At 35.5% G+C, this 22,657-nt stretch overlaps 1 protein-coding gene and 2 long non-coding RNA genes across 4 annotated transcripts in view; 2 read left to right on the top strand and 1 right to left on the bottom strand.

Annotated features, from left to right (window-relative positions):
• Positions 1–329: 329 nt before the first annotated feature.
• On the top strand, positions 330–13,502 carry LOC135106336 (ubiquitin-protein ligase E3B-like). 2 transcript variants are annotated; one of them, XM_064015255.1, is made up of 20 exons: positions 330–629; positions 2,267–2,443; positions 2,841–2,993; positions 3,203–3,305; positions 3,817–4,041; positions 4,400–4,588; positions 4,993–5,184; positions 5,625–5,846; positions 6,159–6,432; positions 6,755–6,926; positions 7,294–7,390; positions 7,957–8,151; positions 8,587–8,732; positions 10,032–10,168; positions 10,492–10,655; positions 10,942–11,079; positions 11,401–11,655; positions 11,861–12,025; positions 12,283–12,382; positions 12,619–13,502. In XM_064015255.1, exons 2-20 carry the CDS (start codon positions 2,283–2,285, stop codon positions 12,801–12,803), a joined length of 3,273 nt encoding a protein of 1,090 aa, XP_063871325.1. In that variant the 5' UTR covers positions 330–629; positions 2,267–2,282; the 3' UTR covers positions 12,804–13,502. The 2 variants fall into 2 exon arrangements, with proteins under 2 accessions (XP_063871325.1, XP_063871324.1); XM_064015254.1 differs by having other exon boundaries at positions 7,954–8,151.
• Positions 13,503–14,588: 1,086 nt separating this feature from the next.
• Positions 14,589–22,657, bottom strand: part of LOC135106339 (uncharacterized) — an 11,910-nt gene continuing 3,841 nt past the window's right edge. Inside the window, exon 2 of the long non-coding RNA XR_010271269.1 lies at positions 14,589–17,217. This is a non-coding gene — a long non-coding RNA (uncharacterized LOC135106339). The remainder of the gene's footprint in view (positions 17,218–22,657) is intronic.
• LOC135106338 (uncharacterized) overlaps positions 21,135–22,657 on the top strand; it is a 3,557-nt gene continuing 2,034 nt past the window's right edge. Inside the window, exon 1 of the long non-coding RNA XR_010271268.1 lies at positions 21,135–21,253. This is a non-coding gene — a long non-coding RNA (uncharacterized LOC135106338). The remainder of the gene's footprint in view (positions 21,254–22,657) is intronic.

The following is a 22,657-nucleotide window of genomic DNA, read 5'->3' as shown; positions in this document are numbered from 1 at the left end:
GTGTGAAAGTGCCCTTACACAGTAATAACGGATAACATTGAAGATAGTAACATTAACATTTTCATACAAGGGAGAGGTTATTTAAAATTTGGTTAAGTTTACATTAATTAATTTTATTTATTACACTGATCCCATCGTTGTGTTGATTACAATTTGAGAAAGCATTAAGTTTTTACCCATAAATGAATAATCACCATCTTGAAATAAGTAGGCTAAGGTTATTTCCGTAATCTCCCTAAAGCTACCGATGCAGACAGTAATGACAGCCTGACAGGATCGCAGCACCTTACTAATGACAGACCCAGTGCTCCCTCCTCCGGGGCGTTACCACCGCTGCACGTAAACAAAGTGAAGTGCGTGATCATTCCCTCGTCTTTCATTCCTGCATATTGCGGCTTGTGCACTGCGTTGTTCACCACTGACCAGCATCTGTGTGAGGAGGACGAGTGAGGTGCAGAAAAGATCGTTTGGAAACTGCTGGACGATTGAATGAAATGTGGCGAATCTGGTGCCAGTTTAGTGCAGAGAATGTTGTGGTGCCTTGATGGGGCCCTGCCTGCCCTGCCCCTGTCACTAGCAGGCCTGTGACCTCAAATTGTGTGGCCTCCATCACTGCCCTAGTGAAGAAGGTACGAATTCATTTCCTTATTTTGATGTGTTTAGTGTAAAGTGCTATAAAATTTTCTTAGTATCCTGCACTTTCTGTGTTTTTTTTGTTGTTGTTGTTTTCCGTTAATTGTATCTTTTTTTTTATGCGTTTATGATACTACTATGAAGTGTGTACTGATGTTAAGAATGCTAGCATAGAGTATGAAGTTATCACACCACTCTTTGGGAAGTAGAGGAATTAAATGTTCCTGCCACAACTGGTGATGTAGGTACAGAAACAGTGGTCTATTCATGGTCATTATTGTATCCCCAGGTGGCCTGCTTAGGCTGGCCACCATGTTGCATGCTACTGTTCTCTGTATCATACCATTACTTTGGTCTTCACAACACACATTTGGTGATATATCTTGTAACACCAGTGAGATCAGGCTTTTCTGCTCTCTTTGTGGTGCCTCATACATTATAGTTGTTCTTGCCAATACTTAAGCATCTTTACAAGAGGCACAGGAAGATCTTATCAACTGTGTTAACTGTGAGTCAATGTAACTGTCATAAATTACTCTGAAGGTGTCACATGGGTCATCCACACCACCCTGCTTTGTCACTGCAGTGCACATCAACTTCCTGCAGTCTACTGTGGTATTTGCTGCAGAGACCCAACTTGAAAGAAATTCACTCTCTTCCACGTATTAACCCCTGAAATGAATCCCAACCCTCTCTCTCTCTCTCTCTCTCTCTCTCTCTCTCTCTCTCTCTCTCTCTCTCTCTCTCTCTCTCTCTCTCTCTCTCTCTCTCTCTCTCTCTCTCTCTCTCTCTCTCTCTTCCAAAATTTCTTTCTTCCTCCTAATCATGAGTTGAGCTGCACCAGGCAGGTGATGCAGTATGTGGAATAGTGAGACTTATTCTTTTCAGGTTTGTGAAGACTATACCTAGTTGACCTGAGCATCTGGGGCCTTTCCCTTTCCAAGTCTGTAGAGGGCTAAGAATCTGTGAAATGGCCACCTTTTCTTGCACCTATTGACCTGTTAAATTAATCCTCTTCCCCAACTCCACTCCACACGTGACTGCCACAGCTTCCATTCACTGAAACATTTGCTTTGACAACACCTCTCACCTCTACCATCTTACTGTTCACTGTTGTTTGTTATTTTTTAAACTTGCATAATTATTGCTTTATCATTATTGTTTTGTGAGGGCACAGTTTCCTTTTGGGGAGAAGTGGCGTACTAGTAGTGAATGAAAAACTCTCTTGCCCTCAGGACATCAGTGGTTCAGTGCAGGTTGTTTCCTAGCCATCCAGCCAGACAGGTCACTCAGTTTCAAGCTACTATAATTGTACCACACATTATAGTTATAGTGCCTAAGTAAAGAGCACCAGCACTACTCTAGCTTTTGCAACACAATATCCTCTGATATATATCTGTGAGTAAACTTTAAGCACAGAAAGTACCTAACGGTGCATGGTGTCATCATAATCAGCCAGTTGGCATGAGTGCTGATTAAATATCAGTGTTAGAACCCATTTGGTATGAACAATTGAATAATCACTGCCCTTATATATTTTGTTTTTCTACTGTGCTATGTTCACTATGTCTTTATGTACTGTGATTCGATGGTTTGCAGAAAACCATGGAACTGTAATTGACTTGTGTTACAGATTTCAGTTTGTAGCAATGTTTGGGACAAATGAATCAAACCGAGGTGCATTTCTGGAGGCAACAAGGGAAGCAAGAGAGGAGCGAGCAGCTGAACGAAGAAGGGATGAAGCTGCCACTAAATTGCAAGCTGCAGTTCGCAGCTGGCTGGTTCGGGCAGCATACAAAAGAAAGACTCGGTGAGAATGTTTGTGATTATGACAACTTACAGTATGATCTGCTTGAAGGATTTCACACGTAGTTGTTGTGATGTTATGTTTTTTTTTTCCAAATGAAATAAGCGAGGCTTTTATAACATTGTATAAACCCGCTGCATATACAGTGATGTGCACTTTCTCTCATACAAGTGGATTTCTTCTTAAAGACACTTTTGTAAATTAATTTTGTAGTAAAGCTATAAAAAAAAATATTTTGATCATTGTAGAATGCAGCTTCCATGGATTATTGTTATTTGGTGGATTTTTTTCTTTCTTTTTTTTTTTTTTCTCTCAAGAGTTAAAAATGTGTAGCAAATTTCTTATCAATGAATTATGGTTAATATTTTACTAATTATGAAAACCTCTTCAAACATTTCAGGGAAAAATTTGACCAGCTGTTTGGCACAGAGCCCATGGCTCAGGATCAGACAGCTGTTTTACCACCAGCCTTAGATGCTTTTCACAGAATCACAGAATTCATCAAAATATTTAGATTGAAAACAGATGGAAAGAGATTTGAAATCCTTACGAGGTAATTGCAATTCTTATTTCTATATATTATTAAATGGTCTTTTCAGAATTTCATGATAAACAACACCATCTCTGACATTCATGTGGGCTTACTGTGCAAACCTAACACAATTTTCTGATTTTGTTTTCAGTGTTAAACAGAAATGTACATGTATTTCAAAACTAAAGAATTTCCATATGCTTATATGATTCTTTTGCTGCACTCTCCAGGTACTTGCTGGCAAGTATGGACAGTGATAATATAAAGCTAACTTATGTGTCCTGTGGAATGAATAAGGATTTAACACTGCAGTGGATCCATCAAATAAAAGATGTGAGTAGACTGTGGCAGACAGAGGGCTGAGGCAGAGGTTATCCTTTCAGGTCTTGAGGTCAAGGAAAATGACATAAAATTTTATCAGATTTGGTAATTCATGCCATTTTGTGTCTTGTGTATAGAAAAGATTACTCTATCAAGAAATTCGTTACTTATCAAAATTATTGTTATTTTAATTACAGAGGGGCAAATTTTGGATGATATCTATAAATGACACTGTGCATGTAGTAACTCTATATCAGATTGAAAAATAAAAGTTTGAGGGGCAAGTTTGAAGTGGAAGTAGGTGAAAGTGACCTCATCCCCATGTACAGATGACATTTCCTTTTATCGATAGTTTATAAATCATAGGAAATTTTGTGTTTTCCTTTAAGTAACTGAGAATGTTCATAATTCAAATACTGCTCAACTCTCCAAGTAAATTTTGATCACAAATTTTCTATCAGATCAGAATTGAGATTGTTTTTAGTGAAGTTATGATTTTTGTAAATTCTGCTACCTTTCACAGATTTTATTTGCTTGTTGTGGAATTTTGGAAGAGCTACAACCTGAAATATCAAAGGAGAATCGCCTGCTCTCACTGTATTTGCATCTGCTCCTCACATTCACTGGCACCAGCACATGGAAGATTTTACGAGTGCAGAGTTTTGAGCCACTGAAACCATCACTCAACAAGCTCACTGAAAATGTAATGGGAGATTTAGTATCTAGAGGCCTTTACAGTACTTTAAAGGTAATTATACCAAGCTCATTATGCATTCTTTGTAATGTAATACCTTTAAATATTCAGATTTTTTAATATTCATCATTTGGTAACAATCTGGTTTTACTTAACTTGTAGTGGACAAATATAAATTGTAGAACATTAGAATATCACATATTATAATCACAGAAACTTAAACAGTTGAGTAATTGTCAGTCAGCTTACATCAGAAGTTTTATTTACCATCCCCTTGGTCCATGCCAGAAGAAAATAGAGTGTAAGTGTTATAAAAAAAAAAAATAATAATAATTTTAGGAAGCTCATCTTAGCTTAGCTTAGTAGCTGTGAGTATGTGTAGGATATTCAAAGGACATGACTTCTTTTGCAGCACGTTCTTGTCCGTGGTTTGTGCAGAGGAAAGGCAGCCCTGCGAGGTCCAGCTATCACTACCATAATAACATTGGCCCTACGTCCCCTCATGGCTGCCAGCTACTCAGATAAACTCCTTTCTCTCATGACCATACATGTATTAAGTGTTCCAGCTCTCATCCACCACCTGGATGCTTTAGCACCTGAGGTGTGTATACATGTGTTGTAGGGACTCAGTGAGATGAAAACCATATAATTCTGGTGTGAAACCTTGTATTTATAGTTCCTTGCTGCTTCCTTCATGCTATATATTTGGATACAGACAAGTTTGTATATAATGATTGAAGGTGTGTACTGTATTTTGACCAGGGTTAGGTTAGGAAAACCTGAAATGTTCTTGTTCATTTGAGGTGTTTACATATTTTAGTAATGCCTCACATTAATATTTATATCTCATTGTAGGAGATCAGGGCATTAAGTTTTTTCTTATTATTGTTACATAATTTGTTAAGATTTTGAAAATATTAGAATTAAAGAAATCCATCTTTTTATTAAATAATTGTTTTCCCCAACCCTAATTGTTGTAAAACTTAAAATATCTCTTTATTACAGGCACTACAAATGTTGCAGACTAATGAAATATTTGAAAAAGTTGTTCAATTTGTACAAACAGAACAAAATTTACGCATCATCTTCAATACACTGGAAGGATCCTATGCACTCTGTCTCCTGGCAAACCTTGTCCATCTTGCTCACAAAGAGAGTGACAGAGCACTACCAAGATTAGCTTTTCCTGAATTTAATGTAAGTATCAAAATTTTATTTATGTCCTTTATATCAGTAGTTCATATTATATTCATTCATTTCTCCAAGGAATCTTACAACATGATGTGGAAGGTAATCAAAGGAATGCGGATGAAGATCTTGGAAGAAAATTAGGTGAGCTTCATAAAAAGAGAGAAAAAGACTGCACTGGAGACAGATGAACAAAGAAATATGAGACAGTGGAGAAGAATAAAGAAAGATAAAAAAATATAAGAATTTTGCATTCTGCTTTTCATTTCATAGATTTATATGTTTATTTATAAGAATTTTGTATTTTATTTCCCATTTCACATATTTATTTGTATATGTATTTATTTTTTGGTAGCAGTTATTGATTTCCTGCATTCCTTTTACAGCCCCCTTTATGCACCTGATTAAAATGTACATGAGTCATCCTTACATTTATCTCTTTGAATCAGTTTGTAGTGAAGCGTCTGCTGGAAAAGTGTGGAGAGTATGTGACAACCAAGCAGAGTAGCAACCTAACCCAGTGGCACCCAGTGTTGGGCTGGTTCTCTCGGCCCCTTGACCACCACCTCAATGAACCCATGGCTTTAGTCAAGTCACAGCTGCAGCTTCTTTGGTCTGGAGTTGTGCTCAAAGTAATGTTTTCTGCCCTCACCAATATGATTGTTGAACAGGTCAGTTATGTCAAAGTTTTTGCATATAAATGTTTTTTTTTTATATTTTCTTTAAGTAAGACACTAAGTAAGACTAGCTTTTCAAGAAAAGGTTCACATTTACACCTTCTTATCAGGAAATTGTTATTGCAATCCTATTATGAGGGAACTGCCAGAATATGCTTTGATTCTTCTTCTTATTTATTTATTTTTTTTCAATAGGTTACATGGGATTTTTAGTCTATCATAGGTGAAATTTGAAAAATGAACATTATTTTTAAAAAAATCTTTAGGAACCAACTTTACATTCATGAAATAAAACTATTTCTACAGGAGCCATCACCAAGTGAATCAAACACTTCAGGAATTACATCATCCTCGACAGCTTCATCTTTAGCCAGTATTGGGTCCTATGTGTCCTCTAATATTGTGAGGAGAGCACTGGATCGCAGACTCACCTCTGGCACCTCTGTTGGCTCGGGGGGACTGAGAGGCGGTGGCAGTCGCAAGCTTGGTTCCCGTGAGGTGTCAACTGTGGCAATGGTTTGCTCCATGTACTACTCTGCCATCACCACTCTCTCACAGTTGAAAATGGATATCCTCACTGGCAAGTTTTATATATTTCTATTACTCATTTATTAATTTTACTTTTATTTTGTTTTTTTCTATCTCTATTAAGGTAACTGGTTATATGAGATGATCCTTAGCTTTTCAAGAAAAGGTTTACATTTGAGCTGCTTTTGCACTATCAGATAACCTCCCTTCAAGGTGCATCTTATTAAGAGAAACTAGTGTCACTGTCAACAACTGTGTCTGTATTTTGCATTCTTTGTACTTGCTGCTTCATGCTTGCCTATTTTCAGCTCTCTCACCACTCCATTCATGTAAAGGTTAATGATTTAAATGATTAGCAAAAATTTTGTACTCAGGTTTGTGCTACAAAAGCGAGATGGTGTCACAACTTTGGCAAGTGTTCCAGTCGTTGGGGCCTAACTGTGGGCTCAAAAGTTTTTTGGATCTTCTCTCAGCATCAACCAAGGCTACAGCACCAGAATTCCACATGCTCATGCTGTTTTGTGATGCCACCACTCTCCTTGTCACGTAGGTGTCCATTTCACCCAGCATATAGTACAGGCATAAGTTGTCATCATTACTTCTATTTATTCTTTTTTCATTTAATACTTTAAGAGACTTCAATATAATTTTCAATATCATTAAAACAAAAATATTCTCACTTTCACATCTTATTGTAAAATCTGTTATCTTATTCAACTTTCATCATTAGTAATAATGTTAGTACTCTCACATTCATTATTTTATTCAGCTTTCACCATTAGTAATATATTTTTAGCATTCTGTCACACATTCAGGGAGGAAATCAGTAATTTGTACCTCCTGTATCTTCTTATATACTATTGATGAAGTGAAGATGAATAGATGCATATCATATAGCTGTTGCTATTTACAGAGTCCTGGATGACCTGGAGATGTATGAGCAGCAAAAACCATTTTCTCTCCATGATTATGCCATAATGGCATCATTCCTTAACAATTTTACATATAAGGTATGGTAGTATTCCTTTTAATTTTGATTAGCTTTAATTTATTTTCTCATCAATTGCTAGCATTTTTATTTTATCTTGTATTACCTGCAATACACTTATGTACTTATAAAAGGATTTCTTGTCAGATGTCATTCCACAAGCTTTGTGATGTAGATTTATGTAAGTCAACAATCAAGTTCATAAAGATGGTGAATTTGATGCCTTTTAGTATATAAGATCTTCTTGGATAAACTTATATTGTGGTGTTAGTTAAGTGAAAAGTGATATTGGCTCTAGAAATCGTAGGATTGAGTGATGTATCTCATGAAAAGAGAGTGAAAGTGTGTGGATAGAATTGTGTAATAAAGTGCTTGGACACAAGGAAGTGGGGTTTCTTCTGTTGTGGTCATATGTATATCTTTTGAGACATGTGATTTTTACTGTGATATGTAAATTTTATGCAATTTTGTAAAAATCCCTTCTTACTAAAAGAGCTCAGTGTACATTTTTATTGCATGTTCATCATAGGTTATCTTAATATGTGTACCTTGAACCTCCTCTTATGATTTGTTTTTTGTACTCAGCAGATGATCCACAATGGATTAATAGATGTACGTAATGTGCAAGGAAGTCCCCTCTTTGTTTCCTTGCATACACTTTTACTTCTCCTGTACAAGAGAAATTCACGGAGAAACTATGTTCCTGACACTCACTGGCTTATCAAAGAAGTGCGGATATCAACATTCATGTCAGACTTGGAGCAAGGAGATGCTCAAGCTCAGGTATTGTAGATTCATAAGACTAATGTTCTTAGTGATTGAATTTTTGGAGATGAAAATTTAGAAGACTTAGAGGTAATCAGAACAACTTTTTATGGGTGTTTTGAATAGGAGGGATGGAAGGAATACAATTAACTGATGATTTGTGAATTTAATGAATTTGTTAAAAGTTACTTACTTTAAACTGAATATAGATTAACAGCAGGCATTTGATGTATTGTGAAACATCATGTAGGATCTGTTATCTCACAATCACATTCTATGTTAAGGTATAGAACACCAGGAATAGAGAGTAAGATTGGATAATATTTGTGTTGCTCATTTTATTGAACAGTATTTTCTCTGACTGGCATTTATTGTTGATTTTTTAAATTTGGAACTCATGAATTTAATGGATGTGCAGTTATGGTTTAGAGTCAAGATTGCTTTGTTTTATAGGTACTGATACAGAAGATGCCACACATCATCCCTCACACTGAGCGAGTCTTGCTATTCAAAAAGTATGTCGCTAATAACAAGGCCAAACTGGGGTTAAGTGATGCTGCTTGTGCTTCACCGCATTCAACTCTGATCACTGTACACAGGTGAGGTGAAATGGCTGATGAAATATCTTCCACTTGTGTTTGTAAGGATTAATTTGCATGTTTAAAAAAATTGTGTGATTTGAATACAGGTCACCAAACACTAATCTAGCATTATTGGCACCTGTAGGATGATTTTGGTGGATTACAGAGAGGTGAGGTTAGAATACACTTAACCCAACAGTTAACCACCTCATCATACTTTTATTATACCCCATAAATGATTAATAAGTGAGGCTGTACTAATACCACTTTTTCTGGTGATACCGACACTGATACTTCATTTCTGGCTTATACCACCAGCATCAGTGCAGCCAGTACTGTTAGCAAAGAAGCTGCATGACTTCTCTTTATGTTTCTTTGTTATAAACTATTGAAAAACCAGTGCTGTATAATTCACACAAGCTTCATACAGACACTGCTGTCAAGTTTTTTTCAGTTCAACCTTATCTTTTATGGATAATGTACAGTGTTAGCACTTTACACAACAAGAAGCATTTCCTTTATTCACTGGAGCCATGGCTTGAGCTAAAACTGAGCATGTATAATAACAAATGGAGAAAAACAAATTGGAACGGCTTCCCTGTGTTTGGAAGTGATGCCAGTTGTTTATGCAGCAAGTAGCTTCTTCTTGTGACCTGTTTTGTTTTTTAATGCTTCTTAGGTCATCCACTCCTTGCTTCTGTTATTCTATTACTACTTCTGTTTCACTACTACACTGCTTCCTCAGTCTGTTTTTCCTAACTCTGTGTTAAAAAAACTTTTAATACATTTTATCATCTTTTCAACAAACATCAGCTGAGGCAGGTTGGTGTGGCAACTTGGGAAATTGACTGTTATGCATATTGAAATTAGTGCCAGATTAGTGATGGTCGACCTATACAGTCACACATTCAGATTCGAATAATACTTAAATTTTGTTACTTACTTTCTTAAGTAGAGGCAATGAATATACTTTAAATGAAGATATTGTAAACTACTTTGATATACAATACTGTATGCATATATATATATATATATATATATATATATATATATATATATATATATATATATATATATATATATATATATATATATATATATATATATATATATATATATATATATATATATATAAATAAAGCATGTGTGTGTGTGTATGTGTGTGTGTGTGTGCATGTGTGCGTTGCATGTGTGTGTGTGTATACTATTATTTTGTGGACTCTAAATCATTATCAAAACTTTATATATCTTTTTGTGGTCCATGTATCTCTGACAAAAGGAGAAAATATAAATAATAAGGCTCACATGGTATTGCAGGTCTCGCCTTGTTGAAAATGGTTATCAGCAGCTGGCCTCTCTTTCCCCACTGGCTTTGAAGGGCATGATTAGAGTTCGGTTCATCAATGAGCACGGCTTGGATGAGGCTGGCATTGATCAGGATGGTGTTTTCAAAGGTGAGGCCATTAGCTGCTACTGGTACATCACCATCAGTTATTTGTCTCCATTGTCCACAAGATATCCAAGCTTTTCTTCCAATATTTAGTAGCATTGGAAGCTATGCCTATACTTTAATATTGATAACTTTATTCCTTTACTATACTATCTTAATCTGTCAGTGTTGTGTGGTGTGATTCTCGCCACATATTTTAGATCTCTGACCTCTAGCCAACATTAATTTTGGAGGTAGATTGTATCTCAACATAACATTCATCAGTTGTTTTCTGAATGTCACCCAATTACCACTTTAATTTACTGATGCTGATCAATTTTATTCCAGAGTTCCTTGAAGAGACACTTAAGAGGGTGTTTGATCCATCTCTGAATTTATTTCGCCTGACAAGTGAAGAGCGGCTCTACCCATCACCAACTTCCTTCATGACAGAGAATCATTTGCAGCTTTTTGAATTTGTTGGTGGAATGTTAGGGAAGGCAGTTTATGAGGTTTGTCAAATGTAATGTTTTGCTATACTAACTTTATTGTGGTACACATATTTTTTTGCAGTATTTTGTAGTAATATTAGTGTTGCTCATTTCAGAAAGTAATGCTTTCATGAGATTTTTTTTTTTTTATCATAGTGTTCTGTACAAGGTAGTGATATAAAGAAGTCAGGACATAGTATAATCTTGAGTGAAATAAGCAAATTTGCAAGATTGCATAATGTAGCATAGAAGATACTGGATGAGAGTCTTGCTTATGCTGATGATTTTTCTTTTTCATTGATTTCAGTCCATTGTTGTTGACTGCCCATTTGCTTCGTTCTTCCTTAGTCAAGTACTAGGAGAACAGCAGTCATCTCTCTACTCCTCCATAGATGAGCTGCCTTCATTAGATCCTGAATTGTATAAGTCATTGACCTACATAAAGGTAGGGTGAAGTTTTCTTTTACAAGTATATATGTGTATATATATATATATATATATATATATATATATATATATATATATATATATATATATATATATATATATATATATCTATCTATCTTTGTAGTGAAGGAATTTTCACACGTGCTGAGTAGGTACTCCAATACATCTTGATGTTTTGCTTAGCATTGGAATTTGAATGAGAGTTTTAAGTTTGAAATTAAGTAATTGGCAGTTTGTAAACCTAATATGTAATATTTTATTTATTTTTTTAAAATTCAAAACATGTTAACATTAAAAGTGTTTTTATTATTTTCCTCAGCATTATGAAGGAGATGTAAGTGACCTGGACTTGACTTTTTCCTATGATGAGGACTATCTGGGTGAGATCATTACTCATGAGCTTAGACCGGGAGGCAAGTCTATTCCAGTAACTAACGACAACAAGATTGTGTACATTCATTTGATGGCTCATTTCAAGATGCATGTACAGATAAGGGATCAGACCAAGGCCTTCATTCGAGGCTTCAGATCTATCATCAATCCTGAGTGGCTGTCGTTATTTTCAGTTCCTGAGGTAAGAAATATTAATGTTCTTGCATGATAATGAATTTTGGTATAAAGTAGTAGTAATCTCTGTGACCTTAGGTCATTACAGCCTCAGGAGTCTCTGGAGGAAGTTCACTTGCCCCAGTATAGGAATGAGTATCAGAGGAGTGCAGTAGTGATTTTATGAATGGTATAATTTATTAATTGATTTTATTGTATTTTCTCATCACTAGTTCCAGCGTTTGATTTCTGGGGATAATGTGGCTGTGGATTTGAAGGATCTCCGAGAAAACACTTTGTACTATGGAGGGTTTCATGACAAGCATCGTGTTGTTTGCTGGCTGTGGGACATCCTTGAGCGTGACTTTAAAGAGGAAGAGCGGGCACTTTTTCTCAAGGTGAATCAGATGCACACAACCATTTCATCACAAGATTTATTTATTTATTTATTTATTTTCTTTCAGGTGATTCTTAGAATTTGCTGTCTTTCTTGGGTATTCTGGCTGCTTATATCTGACATTTTTATATACTTTTCTTGTAGTTTCTTTCATATATTGTAACATTCTGATTTTTTTTTTTTTTTGCTTGTTTTCATCAAATTATACTTTTCTTAAATGATCATATCAAGGAATCTGATGTTTTGGTATTTTTCCAGTTTGTGACAAGTTGCTCTAAACCACCACTTCTGGGATTTACAAATTTGGAACCTCCATTTTCTATCCGATGTGTTGAAGTTGGTGATGATGAAGATACAGGCAAGTGGAATTTTTTTAACTGACAATGAAATGTAACTGTAGAGCCTTTGAGATCTAGCAGTTCCAGAATAGTGTTTAGTTAATAACTGATGATTCTATTTGCTCATTTATTTTCTTAAGTAATAAATTTTTGGGAAATTCTGATCATATTTTCATTCACTTTAATTCTGGGAGCTAGGATATTATGCAAAAATCATATTCTAGAGTGAACTAACTTAGTTTAACTATTTTCTCAGGGGATACTATTGGAAGTGTCATCCGAGGGTTCTTTGCAATAAGGAAACGTGACCCGGTCAACAGACTTCCAACCTCATCCACATGCTTCAACCTCCTCAAGCTCCCAAACTATCAGAGGAAGAGCACTCTGAGAGACAAACTTCGTTATGCCATCAACAGCAACACAGGGTTTGAGCTGTCCTAATATTTGTGTCTTCATGTATGTATATTTCTGTAAGCAGAGTGCACACAAAAATGGTATTTGGTTGGGAGAATATACATTTGGCCATTTCTTTAGAAGTGCACACCAAAGGATTAGAAATTTATGATACTAAAACTGGTCTGTGGTGTACATCATTACATTTACAAAGATTATAACCATATATCATCATCATCATCATCATCATTTTTAGCATCCTTTTGCCATGTGTCATTCATCATCATAATTATCATTATCATCATCATCAGTTATAGTTCTGCTTTCATCATCTTTGCCATCTTCATCATCTGCTTTCATCATCATCGTCATTATCATCATCATCATCATCATCATTATCATTTTTATCATCATTATCATACATTGTCATCATCACCATAAACATTATCACAGTTATACATGTTGAAATTGTATGTTGTTTACAGTAATTCCTCCTGACATGCGCAACCTTAATTTTCCAGTTATACACTGCCTTCATGAAATCATATTTTTTTTCCTTGATATTTCAAGAGTGGCCCATTTCTAGAGTGTGAATTGTCTTCCTCCCTTCATAACCTTGAGGCTGCCAAGTTGAGCAAGACTGAGGAACCCAATGAGAGCATGGCCCTAGTGCACACACACACACACACACACACACACACACACACACACACACACACACACACACACACACACACACACACACACGAAATGAGCCTTGCTCAGATCCTGTACAGTACAACTAGGTAAATACACACACACAACAGTAGAGAGAGAGAGAGAGAGAGAGAGAGAGAGAGAGAGAGAGAGAGAGAGAGTTTCTAGTTATTAGTCTCTCTCTCTCTCTCTCTCTCTCTCTCTCTCTCTCTCTCTCTCTCTCTCTCTCTCTCTCTCTCTCTCTCTCTCTCTCTCTCTCTCTCTCTCTGATGTGGGCCAAGGCCTAGGTAGGTTCAGAAAGTTGTTAAAAATGGAGACATTGAAAGTCCAGACTTAAATAATTTTTCCCATATCTATTTATTTTTAGTTTGCAGAATTCTCACTGTGCAGAGAGTTTCCAGCCCCTAATAAGCCTAGATTAGGAGGAATTACTGTATTTGTGATTGGGTATCCAATATTTAGTTTAAAAACAAAATGAATTTGTTCCATAGGACATAAGTCATTTAATAATAACCCTAGTGTCTTGCAATATCATATGTGTAAAAGCCTGTAGGCAGTTCCTGTGTCCACTGACACACATCACTGCTGTGAAATCTTGGAATCCATACAGTTCTTGCCTTTCACTGAGAGAAAGTTCTTAATAGTTGCTTTAATTTTTTATAGACATAAAACCAGAAAGCTCTTTGGGATGGGTCTCAGGTACTTAATATATTGCCGCTTAAAAAAGCTTTCTCCATGAATTAAGTTTGTGGCTCATAAATAAATTTTACAATATTGTCTTTGACAAAAAGATAATTTGAAAATACTCATCAGCTATAAGACAAGTTCAATTAGAAGCTAGAACCCATTCAGATATGTTTGAAATGTATGTAGAAATATCATACCAAGAGCGAAATTAATGTTATAGTTTTCTTTGAAATAATTAAACCTATAACACTTAACTAGCACTGATAGAATGCTGAGTGACACTGTGGACATGTGAATGCATTTCATGAAATGTTATTAAATGTTGTTAGTGGTACACCTTACATTCATTTTTTTGGAGCCAAAAGTGTATGGAAGCCTTGAAAGGATGGGTGACTAAACTGAGTTAGTGGACACAGGAAGTGTAGCTTTACATGTAGTAAGACATTATTCTACTGATGGAATTTCTTTTATTACCTTAGGAGTGGTACAAAATTTAATATTTGAAACATAGAAACAGTGAGATATAATTTTCTACCTTAAAATGTGGTGACTACAATAATGAAAATGATCTTTAGCCAAGATTTTATCCAACTCATACACATGCTACACTTACTGTATTAGTGAGACTTTATCGTGGCTTTCTTGAATTATCTTTTAGAATACATTTTTGTTTCTTTTTATAATAAACATCATTATAGTTATTGTAAAATAGTACAGTAAACCCTCAATATAATGAAATGTTATGGGGAAGGCCAGTTCATAATATCTGAAAATTTGCTCTTTCCATTGGTTGTTACAATGAGTTCTTTTTGTGAACTCAGGTCATTATGTAAAGGTAGTTGTTTGTTGATACTTATTTAAATATTCGTTACTAGTTTTTGCCTCTCTTTGCAAAAATCAATTTCCAGTATGTGATGGTTATTTGGGGGGGGCTTCAAAGCTCCTTATTTTTGCCACTTATAATGATAAAGAGTATGGTAAATGCAAGGCTTGCTCAATGAGATCTAAGCATTTATGGTATCCAGTATGTTATATTGGGCTTAGCTGTATCGAGGGTTAACTGTATACATAAATTTCTTTTAAATTTCAAGTTAAGTAATTTTTAATTAATTTCTTATTTCTATTTATTTTGTTTCAAGTTACTGTTTATTGTTTCAGAGTGTGTGACCCATAGCAGACATTGTGTTCTTTTGTAAATATGTAGCTGTGTGCAGATTTTTTCTTGTGATGGCAGAATAACTTACTTTAGTGTCATAAATGTCACAGTCAAAAAGCTGAGAACTCATACATGTTCTGATGTCTTTGTATATTTGTTCTGGAAATTATTTCCATGGTTTTGGAATCACATTTAAGTTTCTTTTATTTCTATTTTATTGGAAAAATAAAATAGTGTGCAGTTTGAAAATACCAAGTAAAGTAAGTGATTTTGAGACTTTGAGGGGATGTGTGGAAAATTTAAGCTTCATGAGGCTACATAGTTTGTGTGTAAATGCAAAGAAGTTGATGTCTTTCTGTTGCAGGAATTTATTAAAAAGAACAAGGAATCAGTGATATGAACTGACATTTATCATATTGTAGTATTAGGCTGCTCTTTAGGTGGATCTGTCTCAACCTGACACTTGTGTCCATCTATATCTGACCCCAAGAGGATGGCTGTGATAGAATTCCACAGGGCAGCAGCCAATTGCATTACAGGAGGATAGCTAGTAAATATATTATGATGATGGTGACCTAAGCAAGTCTAGATAATAGGGATTTATGTTGTGCTTACACTATCAACAATCAGTCCTCATTGGCTGGCTGGGCTGAGGGATCTCAGTGTCAAGTGTATCCTACCACCTAGGCAGTTCTGAGTGCCCCAGAAAACTGGACTTGCCAGTAGTTGAGCAGAGCTGAAAGTCATCTGCCATTTATTCACAGAAGGACATTCACCTCTGAGAATCAAGCCTGTGAATCTCATAATTTCTTTGAGCATAAGAAAAATGAACAAGGGTAAATGTTTATTAGCTTACATAAAATATAGAAAGGAATGCAAAAGATGGCATATGGTGTGGTAGAGGACACCAACCCTAATTGCTAGAAGAGACAGGATACTATCAGCATAAGGATTAGGGAGCTTGGAGGCAAGAGATTTAGACTTCATATATAGAAACTGGAGTTTTGTGACATGCTAAGGACTCACACACAGAGTAAGAACTTTTTCATATTATTATAAGTGATAAGAGTTTCAGAACTTCTGAAATGTTTGTTTGCTTTTAAAATTCTGAAGATGAAATTTGTGAATTTTTTAAAATTTAATTAATTTATTTTATTTATTTATTTATTTATTTTATTTTTTTCTGTAAAACCTACTGTGATAGTGTTAGTGCATGGCATATGATGGGTGATAGCACCATGTTCAGGAAAGTAAATGAATATGGATTTGCATGTGGCCTTTTTGAAAATTAATCAGTGGATAATCAGTGAGATTTTACAGTGGTAAAAGTGTATCAAAACCTTAATATTAACCAACTCTGCTTTGTTGTCCATAGCAGTGTCATGGATGACCATGGCAAGAAATAAATTTTTGTGGAAGTACCAAGTCACGATATGAATAATAGTGTAAGTTCTGAATGTGCATGCATCACAAACTGGTGCATCTTTGGTTCATAAGTGGCTTTGCAGCACTTTTGGTGTGCAGAATGATGCATTTATTTACTAATTTGCCATAGCAAATGTTAGATTATTTCCAGCTCAGTTTTCATTGGAAATTGATGTACCTTAAATACTCACAAATTATAAAAAAGTGCACAAAAGTTCTTTACTATATTTTATGTCTGACATGCAACTACTAAGAAGCAGACACATGAAAAGCAAGAGAACTGGAAGAAACAAAGTTTATGTTCTTTGAAAGACACGGCTAATGACTTTGGTGTTATACATGTCACCTGGAATGAATAATGACATTTAAGATACAAACAAACCTGCAGATGAATAATACTATAGGACATTGACTTAATGTTACACAACTTCCAGTACAGGTCCCTTTAAAGTACCAAACTGAAGTGCCTCAGTATATTGATTTGACTTGGTACTTGGCCTGAAAAAAAATAAAATACTGTAAGTAGTAATATAATAAGTAAATTAATAAATAAATAGCATAAACAATGATAATATATAATATATATATATATATATATATATATATATATATATATATATATATATATATATATATATATATATATATATATATATATATATAATGATCACCATGATAATGGTATACTGTATTGTGTGTGCATTAATCTGTCATTCCCTTCAGTCTAGCAGAGATATGAATTGTGTTCTGCTATTGAGATGTTACACTGCACAGCCTGTTGCCTTATTTCAGAACTCCCTTTGTCCTGGCTGTGTATCTACTGAATTGCAGCTTACCACATCTGGAAAACAAACATTAGAAATAAGCAAAACCAAAGGCATGGAATGCAAAATAGTATGTTTACTGGAGACCAGCTGATATGCAAGGGTGGTCGTCCTGGTGCCACACTGCGCTGTCTACCTCTCATGTTCCTCATTCCATCCTTACCACTCACCATGCATTTTCATTTGCCTGTTAATTTACATTTTAATAGATTCGTGTGTGTGTGTGTGTGTGTGTGTGTGTGTGTGTGTGTGTGTGTGTGTGTGTGTGTGTGTGTGTGTGTGTGTGTGTGTGTGTGTTTTTGTTTGTTTATTTGTTTGTTTGTTTGTTTGTTTGTTTGTTGTGTCTTTACTACTTTCTTTTCTGAGACCTGTTGTATAGATAGGCAGATGGAGGAATAGATTATGACTAGTTTATTGTCCAACTGTTGTAGCACTGTTTGATGCGAGGAGTAGAGACTGAAATGTGAGGGAAATGAATATATGTATGTATGTATGTATGTAGATGCCTTGTTTTGGCCACAACCTTTAAGGGGGATGTCAGCTATATATATATATATATATATATATATATATATATATATATATATATATATATATATATATATATATATATATATATATATATATATATATAAACATGCATGGTATCAAAAGTTCTGAGATTAGGCCTATAAACAGGAAAGTATTTACCTACATATGAGGTGGTACCAAAAGTTCTGAAATTTCAGGAAATTACTGAGTTGACTTCAGTTTGTGCCCCATTCCCCTCAAAACAGTCCCCTTGAGCTGTGATAGAGTGCTGTTGGTGCCATTGCCACTGCTGAAATCTACTCGTATCCTGTAAAAGCATGAATGAAAAGCATGCGTATCCTTGAAGCATGCCAAGCACCCGAGATTCATGCTGGATCTCCTCGACATGTCAAAATAGCATCTTCAGCTGCAGCTTCATCTTCAGGAAGAAGTCACACAAAGAGCCAAATCTAGCTGGTGGAACAGGTATAGAAGGATGGCCATGCTGTTGTGGCTGAGAAACACTTATTGTGTGAGCCCAATGAGAGGGTACTTTTTTGTTGTGTACATAGTATACACTTAACTTGTGTTACATTTCAGTCAGTTTCTCCTGAATGTCTTTTCTCAGACACCTCAAAATATTGCAGAAGAACTGGCCATTGACAGTCTGGCTCTGTGAGATGAATTTACAGGAAACAGCTCCAGAAATGCCAAAGACAATGATGAGCATGCTCTTAGTATCACAGGGAATCTGGTGTCCTTTATATAGGTTTAGTTTCAGAACTTTATGATATTGCCTCACAAGTATTAGATAAACATATGTTAGTTTTAATGCTTTCTCGTATGGAAAATAGATTTTCACCCTCTTTTAAACAGACAAGGTGTACTCTGAAGTTACAGACTCCAGTTTGGTCATCTGAAGATGTGATATGGTAGAGGATGCAAGATGTTTGATAGAAGGTAGGGAGCCTTGTGTTGTGCTCAGAAGTATTTGGTAGGGAAATATTATGGAAAAAATTTAAATTCCTATTCCACATTATACAATATTTAATTAATGTGAAATAGGAAAGATTAACATTATATGTTATCCACAATTTCTTTCCCTTTCTATTTTCTATTGATATTTTATTGATTGTTTATGTAAACTGACATTGTATTTTATTATGATGGATATTAAGCTACAGATGATATAGCACCACTGTGCCTGTAGAATATTTAACTTCTTAGGAGACTGGTTGTTATGGAAAGTTTGAGGGGATATAAGTTATTGGGTACACTTTTATTTATTGATTTGATCATTCTTTTAAAAACTGCACATATCCTGCTTTGATTATGTCATAACACTAAAAACTTCAGTAGAACTTGAAAGTAAAAGATATTGTGAATTATTGCAACAAGACAGAAAAGACTATACACACACACACACACACACACACACACACACACACACACACACACACACACACACACACACACACACACACACACACACACACACACACACACACTACTTTGAAGTCATTTCAAAGTCTTCCTAAGATTTACTTGAGGGAAGGTGATATGATTTTCATTATTGTATTATCCAGCACTAATTGGTGTAGGAAGTGAGGTATCAGAATTTTTTGCTATTGTATTTACATTATAAATTGGTAATTTCCTACATGTTACAATCACAGGTAAAAAAAAAAAAAAAGGAAAAATAATGAACAAAGACTAAGAAATAAAAGCCTTGTTGTGGTGGACTGGAATGTTGATATAAATAATCGTGCCTGCTGCAGATCCACTCAATAGCAACTTGTAACACATTTTCATCACAACATAGCACATTCATAACAGGTCAAGTAGCTGCCACATACACTACATATGTATGTCATACAACTTTGGTGTGTAGAATGTTACAGCTGTCTGAGGCTGAATTCAACTGTAGGCTTGGTAAAGGGCTATTTATCAAATGTATGATAGATCCAGTTTGTGATGAATGATTTAAGTTCAAGTTGTAAATAAATTGCTTCAGCAAGGCATTTTTTTTTTTTTTTTTGTGTGTGTGTATTTCAGTTGTCTGCACTCTAACAATATTCAGGGTTCATTCTGGTTAAGAGAACAGCTGATTTTCTGTGGACTTTGGTTATATTGAAATTATTTCCTTCTCGTGGTGAAGGTGTCTCATAACATTATAACCAGTGATGCTTCATTGTAAAAACTCAGTGTTTGTTGTCAATGAATGTACCATGGTTATGCAGTGATAACTCATCATCATCCAGTCTTGGAGTCAGTGGTATGTACATCAGTGTATATTCACATATATTATTAAATTATGTGCTTAGCTGAGTCATTAATAACCTTACAGTGATAATTTGGAGGTTCTGTATATATTTTACCTGTATGTATATCTCGTACTGCACATACCGTACATATCTAACTACTCCCACAAAGGAGTGACAGATGGAATGGTCTCCATCTGCCTGTTCAGAACCTCATTTCATCTTTTCTCTCAAGCATCCCAGAGAAGTTAGAAGGAATTGCTTTTAGAGAAGTTCTGTATCTCGGAGTAGTTTAAAAATGGGTAACTCGAAAAAAAGAGCACCCATGGAACATAATGCGAGATGGATTGAAACTGACTCGTAAGAAAATTTCAGTGCAGTTGGTTAATTGGATCAAACTGTCAAACCAACATATGGGTGAATTAACTCACGTTTATAGAATTTTTATTTATTTGTTTATTTGTTTTTAGATATAAAACAAATTTGTGATAAAAAGAGCATTAAAGTGATATGGGTTATCATCCGTTCATGAAAGCAAACTTATGTTTCATGCTAGTGAATAAAATGCTAGTCACTGTGATAAGAGTAGCTAAATGTTTAAATAATCAAGAGTAAATTAATTTACAAAAAATTATGATGTTAATTTCTTTTATTCTTTTGAAATGGTACTTGATAATCAATCAAAAGTTCGAATCTCAACTGAACTGTTTCTGAGGGAGATTCGTTGTTAAAAGTGGAACGTTTAAAAAAGGATTGAATACACGGTGCCTACATCTCTTATAGTATTCACTTTTCATGCCAGTGTTTCATTGCATTTATACTTTCACGAGTCTATTGGGAAAGTGGGACAAGAATCAGCATCATCACGGACCGCCATTATAACACGGAGGTGGTAGGAAGGTGGTGCAAAGCTAGTGACGCTTGCACCTAGGAGGGAAGGTAAGGCTACATTCAATACATTCATTCAAGCATGATTTGTATTTTTACAATGGATAGGTGTGGATAAAATTACTATTTGTGCAGCCTGTGGTGCTTGGTGGTGCCACATGGTAGGGATGGAAGGCGCTCGCGTTCCTGCCAGATGGGTTCCGGTCTCGCCCTACCGCTTCCAGTACGTAGTGAGGCAGACTGACACTTCGTGAGTGAGGGAATTGTGTTGCAGAGGGGCAGGCTGTTTACAATGTAAATGTACTTAAGAAAGACGGGTCATGGGAAAGACGTGGGTGCGTAGCGAAGGACGCAAGAGTGAGGCGACGTGAACAAGTGACTGGTTTGGACTTGAAGCCTGTTCGAGCTGAACTCCGTCATATTGTTGGCGTTATTTTCTTGCTTGCTTAGACACGCGTAGCGGCCTGGTAATAAGAAAATACCTTGTTATCTCATACTCTGCTTGCGCACCACGATAAGCTCATGAATGCCATGCTTCGTCTTGGGGGCAGCGAGGTGCGAAGACATCCTGCTGAATCTTATAATGAACCAACAATTCCCTGTAGTATTGGTTATCCTGTGGATTGTCATGCTCAATTTTATTGTGTCCTCTGTGGTTATTAATGGATAACGAGAAATCAGGAATATGGAACATCATAAACAAAATATACTTAATGACCGACTGATATTTTTTTTTACCAGAACTCAGATACAGATACTCACAGAAGTCCATCTGGAAGAGGCACTAGACCTTTGAGTCCAGCGTTGCCAGACGTACGATAATTATTGTACAAGTACCATAATTCTTGCCCGTGTACGATGTACAATGGGACACATACGATAATACGATAATTTGGGAATTCGTACGATATTTTTATGAAATATACAATAATTTGAGTAAAAATTAATGTTATCAATATCAGGTAATGCAAAATTTCTTATATAAATTTGAATAACAAAATAAAAACCTGAAAGTGCCAGATGTATTGCTTTCCTTACGAGACAAGTCTCACCATACGGGTGAACAACAGGTCTCGTTCTTGTCTGCGACCAGTCCGTCCGCTACCTGAGTCCCCGTCCCATAGTCTCGTAGTCGTCAGCAGCGTTGCCAGATTGTTTTGGCCATATTACCGTACTACACAGGTTGAAATTATTGTACTTCTGGTAAAATTATCGTACATATGTAATTATTCCAAATATTATGCAAAACTGCCACTTTCCAAATACAGCAGAATTTAGATTATATATATATATATATATATATATATATATATATATATATATATATATATATATATATATATATATATATATATATAGAGAGAGAGAGAGAGAGAGAGAGAGAGAGAGAGAGAGAGAGAGAGAGAGAGAGAGAGAGAGAGAGAGAGAGAGAGAGAGGCTCCGCCAGTAATTTCT

The sequence above is a fragment of the Scylla paramamosain genome, chromosome 13, assembly GCF_035594125.1.
Source record: "Scylla paramamosain isolate STU-SP2022 chromosome 13, ASM3559412v1, whole genome shotgun sequence".
Taxonomy (NCBI): Eukaryota; Metazoa; Arthropoda; class Malacostraca; order Decapoda; family Portunidae; genus Scylla; species Scylla paramamosain.
This window is presented reverse-complemented; position numbering and strand designations above follow the sequence as displayed.

Bases quoted from the DNA above. Each gene is read 5' to 3' on its own strand.
- LOC135106336 (XM_064015254.1), top strand. From the start codon at position 2,283: ATGTTTGGGACAAATGAATCAAACCGAGGTGCATTTCTGGAGGCAACA. The intron at 2,444-2,840 runs GTGAGAATGTTT...CAAACATTTCAG, and splicing joins GCATACAAAAGAAAGACTCG to GGAAAAATTTGACCAGCTGT. The intron at 2,994-3,202 runs GTAATTGCAATT...TGCACTCTCCAG, and splicing joins AGATTTGAAATCCTTACGAG to GTACTTGCTGGCAAGTATGG.